At 29.2% G+C, this 12,153-nt stretch overlaps 1 protein-coding gene across 7 annotated transcripts in view; it reads left to right on the top strand.

Moving 5' to 3' along the window:
* LOC116776205 (homeotic protein distal-less-like) overlaps positions 1-12,153 on the top strand; it is a 99,396-nt gene that overhangs the window by 31,745 nt on the left and 55,498 nt on the right. For 2 of the 7 annotated variants that reach the window (XM_032669335.2, XM_032669333.2), the window contains exons 4-5: positions 10,831-10,957; positions 11,515-11,702. The exons of 3 other annotated variants lie outside the window; for them this stretch is intronic. In XM_032669335.2, coding sequence (XP_032525226.1) covers positions 10,831-10,957; positions 11,515-11,702 — 315 coding nt within the window. The remainder of the gene's footprint in view (positions 1-10,830; positions 10,958-11,514; positions 11,703-12,153) is intronic. 2 more of the 7 variants (XM_061525256.1, XM_032669334.2) reach the window with 2 other exon arrangements.

Below are 12,153 nucleotides of genomic sequence, written 5' to 3'. Positions count from 1 at the left end.
CGAAATGATTTTTTTTTAACTTACATAATGAGCGAATGAGTAAAAGTAACTTTTTTTTTATAAAACAAGTAAAGGTCAAAGTTAACGATTTAATGTTGAGTAAGTGGGTCGTCGGCGTGTTGTAAGTCGATTTTTTTATTATTATTATTTTAATTCACATTTTCTTGTTTATAATTGCAATATTTTGGTAGTACATCAGTTGTAGACACCTATTCATACAATGATCCTATGCTCATGATTTTGAAATATTTATTAGAGTAACTATGAACTTATTATATTTAAGTCAATGCTTGTCTTTTTTTTTTGATCACCAAAAATAACATTTGCTTTACAAACCTTCATGTTATGAATCTTTAAATGTATAACATATACTGTTTTTAGTATAATAATTCACAACATAGGTACAAACATTTGGTTAATTTTAAACTATATATAAAAAATATATTTATTTTATTATTTTTAAATTTATGTCCGCTCTAAATATTATAAAGGCTATGCAGCATATGTCAATACTAACGTCGAACGCACGGGTCCCCTCTATAGGGGTTATAAATTAATTGTATTTATCCTACTATATATTATGAGGGCAGGTTTTATTTTGATAAAATTAATATTAATTCTTATATATAAAATAATAAAACGAAATAAACGAAAATAAATGCCTTTAGAATGCCGATAGTTATTACATACCTACATAAAACTCAATAAAAAATTCAACAGATAAATCTTAAAGGTATCATATATAAAAATATTGTATGATTAATATATATATATATTTGTTTCAAACACAAAAAAAGAACAAAATCCAAAGCAATAAAATCATTAATTTACATACGTATGTATAGATTATGAACGATTTGTAACGCTTGATCTGGATATAGATATGCTTACCATTAGTTTTCATAACTACATACGAAGCGTTTCCCGTTTGTCATTCAATAACCTACGTTAATAATATTTTAGAATTATGAATGGAAAACTATTAACTCTCCGATTGCAGTGTAACGATATAAACTGGTGGTAGTTTGAAGCAACGAGTGACATCGGCTTTAGATAACGCAATTATTATATTAAATTTTATACAAATAAAGTTAAAAATTCCGATAATAAGTGATATTGAGCCATGGAAGATCTATGCTCGAGGTGATTTCACACAAAAGTAATGAAAAAAAAAGAAATATTTTTTTGTGATTTTCGTTTTATAATATGACTGCTCTACATTAATATTATTTATTATCCAACTGTCGAAAAAAAAAACAATTTCTTGACGTTGTTACATGTTCATGTATATATATATATTTCTTCATATTTCCCACAGTCACGAACCGTCAGGAAATTATACATTACACACAGAAAGATAATAGACAGCACACAAAAGACATCACGGACACACAGACAATAGTTCAAAAATATTATTTATATAAATAAAAGTTTTGTCCACACAAATTATGAACACGGGTCGTTGACTCGGTCAGCGGTGTGCACTGTACAGGACGGACGGTTGATGGAAATATCATAACTCACACAATAATCAATTTATATTGTGTTATTAATATTTAAATAACTCAAATATAATTAAATTATATATAAAAATATTCATTAATTTATCATATCAGAATTAAATATGTATACTTACATAATATTATAACAAATATTTTGTTTGATAGTAATTTCACATATATATTTTATATATATATTAATATTCATATATAATCAAGCTGTATGTATGTTTGTCTGAACATCAATTAAATGGCCACTCCGCGGAACGGTCGAGGGAGGTTTCGGAGTTCGCGTCTTGTTAACGAGGCGGTTTGTTGAACATTTTGATATATATATATTTATTTTTTATTTTTGCAAAACGAAAAATAACCGTCACTATGACATAAACGATCTTTTAACCCAACTCGCTACGTACGCAAGTGTTTGTTTTAACTGATTTCATTAATTGTGTATATTATATAAAAGCTTAAAAATTTATTATTACGAAGCATTAAGAACGTATATTCAAAAAAAAAAATATTTTGATAATATTAAATAATATACATTGGCAGAATAAATAATACAATATACTGTCAAAAAAAAAATATTGCATCCCTCTCTCTTAACGTAACGTCATAATTTTTTTTTTAAATGAATATTTATCATCAACAAAATATGAAGCATCTGTGCGCTGTGTACAGGTATCTCATTAATATGTTAATTAGTTAACAAAAAAAACACGGACAATAAAACATAATGTCACCTTTACACGGCCAGTTTGATATGTAAAATACTTACAATTACAGAACAAAAAGCACGTTTAACCCAATATTAATTCGTTTAAGATAGCTCTCAACTATTTTTAGACGTATTTATATAAATTGTAATAATTTATCATTCATGTATATTAATAACGAGTCATGAACTGCGCATTAAAAGTACCTATTACATAACATAACATATAAAATACAGATACATTATGACATTTAACATTTTTATAATAATCACGATATAGGCACGAGTCATACGTGATACGTATTCAACCGGTTAATTATTTAAGTGTTGTTTTATTTGTGTTTGTAAACAAATAATTATTAAAAATATTAATTAAATAAACGCTTGTGTGGTCGCAAAAGCGCGTTACGAACATATTCTTGAAGAACTAGTTTCACACACACATGCATGCACGCGTATACGAGTAACGTTACTTTATGCATGTAATTGTGCAAACCTCACACAGACACAACTGATATGCATCGACTTACCAAGTAATTATATGTTTACAAACACAGCTAATATATCTTTAGTGATGGAGACGTGTTTATCGACTCGATGATTATTACAATTCAGATGTCATCGACTTTTAAGATAAGCGATAATTTTGCAAACATTTCTTTTTAGTCCTTTTTTTTGCTCCCGCTTTAATGTTCGTATATGAACGGCTTTTGATTAAATGTTGCGTAATTATTATAGAGTTTACACAGCTATGTGATACAGTGTATACCTATAGTATGTTTTTCATATATCGATACCAACCCATCCCTATTATCGCACGTACAAACGAACTGTGTTATCAAAATAATGACAGATCTCGGGACTACGTGAGCCGAGATACCGCAATAATGCCACGATAGTGACAATAATTTATGCCATTCTCAACCTTGGCACGCAAACAATAAAGATTAGTAGGTACGGCATAAAAAAATTATATTCTCAAAGCTGAGCAAAAAACCGAACGGAATTACAAATCAGAAAATTAAAAAAAAAACGCATTCTTCAAAATTGGAATTCCTTTATTGTGATTTGAAAAAAAATGCGTAGGTACAATATATAAATAAATTCAAAATTCGAATACCATTTAAAAATTATACATGTATTAGTAATTTTGAAATTGGAATTCCATGATTGACAAATTATATACGTTCAAAATACGTGAATTAGAAGAAAATAATAAAAATTTATATCGTCATGTTAAAAAAATCTGTAACGGTACAACACTATCTGACTATAGTACGGTTTTTTAACCGAAATTAGTTTTTATTATTTTATAATCTGTATGTAATAAAACGATTTCTAAGAAACGGATTTATCTGATGTTCATCTTGTACTAGGCGTACATAATGTCGGAGGAGGTTTGTAGCGGCCTTCAAGTGATTCATCAATTCACATTTCTATGCATAAATTATAAACTAGTATAATGTCGGCTCGGTTTTTTACATAAAATAGCGTTTTTCCTACTTTGATATAGAAAATATGTATAAGATATGAATAACCAAATTATCGTGACCCGTTCTAAGTTTAGCGACAGCCGCGTATGGGGTTCTTGGTTTTATTGTTATAATTTTATATTTTGTAGGAAAATATGTTTAGTAAGTTATAACTTATCAAGGATTTGCGATATCTAACATTGGTATTAAAATAAAATGTTCGTGTGTTTGTGTAAGGAATAAAGTTGTAGTGACTTCTTGACGTGTCATGTTGTCCTGGTATCTAATATACTAATAATATGTTTGTACGTACGTTATTTGTTACAAATAACTAACTATGATCTGTCAGAGTTAGATAATAAATCGTTTTCTAACCACATCAAACATAAGTAGATTGTTTGTTAATAGTTAGTAACAGTTACAACAAAAAAGTACTTCTATACTATAAGAAAGTAAATTTTTAAATCTTGTTGTTGTTGATGTAATACTATAAATTTATGAAATACAAATAATAATTTAATTGATTTATTAAAGGTTCTATTGTGTCGAGTACAAATGTTTTGTGTTTATACGGAACAAACAGACAAATTTTTCAATTTAACTATGAAATTATTTAAATATTTTTGACGCATTTTTTTTTCTGGTCTAAAAATTATATTTGAAAGTAATGGTAAATACACTTACAAACATACACACATATATATATGTGTGTATGTAATCATTCAAAAAACAGTATATAAAATAAATGAAATCTTTGAAAGGACAAAACATAAGTTAATCGTATATAAAAAAATGTCATTTTCCGCTTGGTGTTTTTTTTTCTCACGTACAGGCGGACCCCAAAAATCTTAGAACCGCCTAATTTATATATAATTATGTAACTCGCTTCCGTCTTCAGAAAAACCACAATTGCTCTGTTGCGTGCAGGCACTCCGCGAGGTGGAAGTCAATAAAATGAGCCTTAACACCTTCAAATAAGACCGTAATTCGAACGTATGTCATCCAGAAAGATTTCCCACATCGCCTATTTTGTGATCTTTTTTTTTTCCATGTTAGAATTTCAAAATTATTGCTTTAAGATAAAGAAGTTTTGTTATCTCATTTTCGTTGTAATTGTGGCACATCACGACATACATATAAGTGGCCACTGTTGTTTTAACCGACCGTTCTGATAAAGAAGGTTTCCTCACAGCTCACGGCTTATCAATACTTTCTTTCAAATATATTATAATGTATATATAAGGTATATACACATTGTCTTATATGTACATATAATATATAACAAAGTGTCAATTATTGTAAGACGGAAAATTATAAATCTCACAAATTTAAATCAGCCTTTATAGATCAATTTAATAATAGAGGGTACAGTTCCACATAAATTGTTATAATTCCCAATAAATAAGACATATCTCGTTCTATTTGATCACAGCTCTATAAGGGTCGGTTTACACGCGTCGTTATTTTGTAACTAGACTACCGAATTAAATTTAAGGGTTAATTTAGTAATGAAAATTAGGGGGATGTTGTTCATATAAATTATACATCGGGATATTCTGTTTAACATTATAATAGGACGTTAAATATCATGGATTTATATTGGCTGTATGATTTAAACCGTTGCTATTATTTGACATAAAAAAAAAATCTGATCAATAGAAAAATTGCTGATGACAAAGAATAAATAAATATTTCTATCTTAAATGGGATTTCGCATGTATGTTGCAGTTTGGTTGCGCAATTAAATAAGTAGAAAACGGTAATTTAATAAATTGTCCTGTTTGTGTTCGTCTCCGTAACATTACTTTGATAACGTATTACCTGTAATGATGTGTGGCTGAAGAAAAAAAAGGACTTGTTTATATATATGTGTATATACAAACAAACATACAAATTTATATATCTTACTGTATATACTTCTATTTAACTAGGTTTTCATTAACTTATTAAGTCAAAATAACAATTGCTGGAACTATTTTCATGAAACTTCCAACGTCAAATGTGCGACTCCTCAGGATATATTATGCAAAGTTATTTATAATAATCTGTTAATAAATTAAAACAGTCAAAAAGACGAAACTTTAATTTTAACAAAGAAACTACTTCCCTTTGTAAATCGTTAAATTAGTTAAAACGAGCAGAAAATGCTATCACACAATATAAAACCACTTTTTAAATTGCATATATGTAAATATATATTTATAATTAAGCTAATATACAAGAAAAAAAAATAACAAAAAATGGTTATACAGAAAAAGAAATTTTTCAAATCCTATCCAAAATTTTCCATACAATTAGACTATTCGAGTCATCTGAATCTCTAGCTTATTTTATCTCGCGGTTGTCATGGCAACGCCCTCAGGGCACTCGACCCACCAATTATAATTAGACCTCTTGTTGATCTACCTTCAAATTTCGTAGTTTCAAAACTAGCGTACTAACAGTACTCTGTGTTATTTATTATATGTAAATTTGCTTATATTTTAACAGTGTTAAGTAATAAAATATTACTTGCTTCATATAAAATATACATAAGAATTTATTTATTGCTTCGGATATAAACGACTGATTCTCGAATTTTCCGTGCACAACCACGTTGAATAATTCATATCTTTGGGGCCGGTGTAAAAGTTATTTGTGAAAAACCATCAACAACGCTAACCGTTAAATTCGATTTAATATTTCGTAATTTTTTTCCGGTTTTTTGTTGATTATTACGGTTATGTGTTAAATTAAATAATACTTTCGTCCTATAATGGAGATATCGTTTTGCGATTTGTCATTTTAATGTGAATTGAATTACACATAGAGCCTTAAGTAATGTAATATTGCCACCTTAAATAAATATAAATACTATTTTATATTATTTATTCTTTTTTCGTATATATTGATTCAGTTAGGATTTTAAATATTTACGTTTATTTAGTTAGTTCTATAACAAAAAATTACTACAGACTCTTGATTTGATAATCAGAATCACGTAATTAATAAAATTGTAGGTATATCCATATCTTATTCCCATATATGATCTACGTCTTAGTAAAGTTTCATGAGTTTAGATTCAGTAGTGTTTACATCAAAGTCAGTTATTATTAATATAGCATATAATTTTATTAAATTTAACGTTTTTTTAAGAAACATGAAGTGGTTACACAAATTGATAATCTGAATATGACAATGATATGCGGAAATCGAATGGAGAATACAAACATTTGAAAGAAATTTGCGCCACCAATGGCTAAGTATCCGCGTATCACACACGTTACCCTCACTCCGCGATCGGCTGTAACGCGACATGCGACACACGCGCAAAAAAATAAGACGCCAAGTAATAAAAATTCCACGTCAAAAGTAAGTACTTGAAACAAAACAAGCACATTGTATATAGAAATGTGTTTATCAAAACAAATCAATAAAACGTTTGTGGACAATTAATTTAAAGTATCGGAGCACATCTGTCAATATGGAGAGGTATGAATTAGTGAGGTGGCATGTCGAGTTTTTAGTTTATCGATAAACGTACCGACAAACGGTGAGCCCGCGTCGTAATAACTGTCGGCTGAGATAAAGACATTGTGAGAAATCCGCGAGCTTTCACCTGCACACGAAAAAAACATGCCCGTGATGTCTGTGAGTTTTGAGCTCCGAAAGTATGGATGTGGCATTCGTGAACAATGTCCGTCTGTATATACGTGACTCGTTATAATATACATATATATAGTTATAACAAAGGTCACATATAAATTGAACTAATATCACTTTTAGGTTAGGATTATTTTTAATCTATGTTCTGTTATGTCATAGTATATTGTGTTGTGTATTTATATAAATAAAATCACATTTGTCTGAACTCATATTATAATTATCATTTGTTATAAATAATCATTACGCCTGTTACATTTTGATGTTTAGCCTGTATTTTATGTGAGATATAATAATTTTAATTCAATACAAATGACTCATGTTACGTAAACGCTAGTGATTGACGGTCGATAAAAAACTCGATATCGATATTAGTAGCATTGCGTGTTCATCAAAACGTATGGCTTTATATCAATCAATCGATAATTCATTTATCTGTCATCGTTTTTTAATTTATTTAATCATATCGAGGAATTCTTTTCTTAGATTTTAAAATAATTTTTGATTAAGTGTCATTTACTTTTGTCGCTTAAACTTGAAACAAATAAATAACAAATTCATGATCGCTGTATGAACTGTAGTGTTGCAAATATAATCGATATTATCGTTATATCGATTGCATCTACAACACTATGACATTTTAAAATGTGTCACCCGAATGGAGCGGTACTTTTTTATCGGAAATATTAATATTTCCGTCCACTTGAGGAATTAATCGTTAAAATTAAATTTGTGTGTCTGATACATTGTAACTCGAAAACAACGAAACAACGTCGAAAATCGAAAAGTTTATTTTTATTAAAGTCATATTCAAATAAAATTAAAATTGAACTAAAAATTAAATAAGTCCCGTATTATACTTCAACTTATTCAGAGTTATAAATATAATAGTTCTCTTATATATTACAAACCACATAAAAAAGAAAATTATCGTTGTAAAGATATAAATATATTGTCAGTATAAAATATACATGTTAATTACTAAAGACAATAAATAAATTTTCCTCTAGAGCAATCTATGTTACGAAGAGGTATATTGCATGCCTTACCTAACTAATGCAATTTACACCACCTTCCCAACTTTTTATTGACAAACACACCGATAAATTATGCCTGTATATTTAAATTATTTAACTTAAACAAATATGTGATTGATATAAAAACTCTTTGTTACAAAGAAAAAGCATATTGGAAGAATTGCATACCGTAAAAAGTACTAGGCAGCATATATTCCGCGGAGGAGAAAAAAAAAACAACAATTTCAAAAAAGGAACGCGTCTCCACGTCATTCAGTGTCCAGCCTCGGCATGCAGTTTTGTACCAGCTACCGTTTTTTAACAAAAAAAAAAAATCGCAAGAACCGCGTCATGCACGATCGGGCCTACATTAATATTGATATAAATTTTACAAATTATACAAATGAACGTATAAATTGACACATTCGTACGATTGTTTCATCATAATTTATCAATAATATAAACATAATTAATGTAATATCAAAACTGCGGATTACCTTCTACCAATTAGCGAGTAAGTAATGACGACTAGAAATATCCATTAGCGTCCATCTCGCTGAACGCGGTCCATTAAAGTGGCGGAATAGCTGTATTGGTGTGCACCGAGTTCCCAGTGATATTCCATCTATGTATGATATTTCTTTACGTTCGCCGCCGAGCCGTCCTTGTAGCAGGCATACTTGAAACTAAAAACCGGGTAAACGGCACAGTTCTCGAAATAAAAGTGAAATTCGTTAATTGTAAGGCAGATGACGGGAGCTTAGCATTATATGTAATATGTAAATAATAGTTCCATTTTCAAATATATGGGATTGCAAATTAAATAGATCGATTTATATTTTTGAAAACAAGTGTTCCATTTTCAAATAACAAAAGGTCGCACATGTCAGAATTCGATTTCATTACTTATGTTGTTCTATTATTTAATATATATATAAAGATAGACTGATTGAATATTTTTATTAAATACGTAATTATAATAACAAAGGCGTCTCCATTTATTTTCATAACAGGAATACTTTTTGTACCATTCCATTCTATGATGACAACAATGTAATAAAAATTAATACAAAATTATTGTGGTTCCATGTGTTGCGGTGGCGGCCATCTTGTTGTTTTTTTTTTAGGGTTATTGTCATGCAACGTTCTGAATTCATATAGAAAAAAACGTTAACTTATTCATAATTTTAATGAAGATATTTTTTTCTGGAAAAATGTGCAACATTAAATAACGTGTAAGTGTAAAATATTGAGAGTATTAGAAGCGTAAATAAATTTAAATAATTTTCTAAATACATATATATATATATAATTATTTGTGCGTATAATTTTATTCACTCTGCGCTTGCGTGTGTGTGTGTGTTTGTATGTGTGTCAGAAACTCGTAATGTAATCTTCCAAATGATATATAGAGTAATTTTGTTTTAACCTTGTAAGGTACCAATAGAATACGTTAGGTTAACTTTTCGTGACCGGCTAATAGGGGTGGGGTGAAAGGGTGCGGCTTATCGTTAGTGATGTAATTATATCGATAACAATATACACAGAATCATTCACATCATAGTTTTCACTTTTTATATATTAAAATTATTTATTTATCTAACCTATATATATAACAGAGTTTACGAGTTTAATTTCAATTAGAGTGTTAATATTTTTTTATGCTTTACGTATTGCATAATTCATAATGAAACTTGTATTCAAGAAACCCGTTATCGTAACTAATTTGTCCTGATATATTAATAATATTGTCGCTGTCAAGACACAGCCTGTTTGATATCGCCCTGACGCGATTTATAATTACAAATGACGTTAAAAAAAAAACAACGACAATATTATTTAGATATAGATTTATTGATTTTTCTCACCTTTCGATGTGTGTGATTGATTTATTTTATCGATTTTTAATATTATTATGTTATCGATATATATTTTTAGTCACCGGTTATGGGGTAAGTGCTCACCCTAGACCCCGCCTCTCATCACGCTAGCTCGTGCGTGTGGTTTTTTCATAGCTTTTGACCCCAAACGATGAAGTGTTATTTTTAATTCTAATTTAATGTCAAAGATTACAAATGAATTTCCTTTCTGTATGTATGTCAATAAGTATTTAGTGATTTTTTTCTAAATATATTTTAAATGTAATTTAATTGTAAAATACCGCGTATTTTCTTAACAACAAATTAAAATTGAACGATTTAAAAATATATATATATATATTCTCTAAATATATGTATATATATAATTGTTTTATTTATATAAAATATCTATTAAATAAAAAAAAATGCATTTTATTTATTATTCGGTTGGTTACGAGTTATTTTTGCTTCATAAATTACTTCGTTTCGACCAAATTTTGATTTCACAAATTATATTAAGATCTCTTTGTATTCACGTATTTAAAATAAGTTCGAACCAATCACTAGCTGCATCTGCAGGTCCAGGTGAAGCCGAACAGCTGGTTTAATATAATGTTCTGTATCCAGGTGAAGATCTGGTTCCAAAACCGCCGCAGCAAGTACAAGAAGATGATGAAGGCAGCCCAGGTCGGCGCTCCTCCCCCCGGACTGGGAATGCCCGGGAGCCCCCCGAATAACAATCAGATATTACATGGTATGTATCCTTTGACCTCCGACCTATGAAACTTTTAAACTAATTCCTTAGCAAAATGAGATCTAAGACTTTCGCGAGTATTGAAATTCAACTAACATTTTAGTTTTTTTATTATTTTAACAACTTACTCCCGACGCTTCACGGGCAGATTATAATAAGATAACCCGTAATAATCCGAAAATACTAGTTTAATTTAATTGTTTACCGTAAAATCTCGTTTTCTTTCAAAGACCTTTATTTAAATATTACGCGGAAAATATCAAAATTGTAAATGTAGTTTTATTTTGAGAGCGAAAATTTAATTTGTCTCCCAATTTTTTTCTTTTTTTATACCTCTAACCTAAGGACAGTTAGATTGATCAGATCTTTTTGGCCGTTAAATGATCGCAAATCTTTGGTATCACCAAAAAAAATCTACTCACATATAATTACACGTATTTATTTAAAAAAAAATCTCAAACAAACGATGAAGAATTTATATTAATTAGAAAAATCCTTAACTGTTCGTTCCTATGATTCCCAAAATTGTTATTATCGTGTATTTCATGTTACCTTAGGTGGTGGAGGTAGTTCTAGTGGTTCTCAACATTCGCCCTCAGCCTATCAGAGTGGTCCCACGCAAGCCCACTCGCCCACGCCCAGCTCTACCCCTGTATCCGAACTATCGCCAGGACTGTCGCCCACTGGCACCCCATGGGATGTGAAGCAACCACCACAACCCACATGGGATGTAAAGGTTGGCTATGTAAGAATACTCACTGTATTTAATTATTTTGGACATTTCATTAGTGAATTACATTGCTTTATCTTCTTTATTGTATTTATTCTGATTGTGTTTCATCACTTTCTGCTTAGGCTATTGCAATTACTTTGATATATTCAATATTTAGTATATAATATCCATTACCAGATTTTCGTGAGATAGTATCAATAACTATAGGACAATGTTATAAAGATATTGTTTTTTTTAATATATGAATAATTTTTCATATAATAATGTTCTGGTCACTAACCTCTTCGTGGGACTGAACCTGATTTTGATGAAACATTTTGATTTAATAGAGTAAATACGTGAAAAATTCTAGATTTACAGCTTGTTGATCAAATTATCGAAGAAATATATATATTTGAAATCAGTACAAGTAATTTAAGTTACAATAATTATATAAATGTACAACAAAAAAAATTTTCATTTT

The sequence above is a fragment of the Danaus plexippus genome, chromosome 28 (genome assembly GCF_018135715.1).
Source record: "Danaus plexippus chromosome 28, MEX_DaPlex, whole genome shotgun sequence".
Lineage (NCBI taxonomy): Eukaryota > Metazoa > Arthropoda > Insecta > Lepidoptera > Nymphalidae > Danaus > Danaus plexippus.
This window is presented reverse-complemented; position numbering and strand designations above follow the sequence as displayed.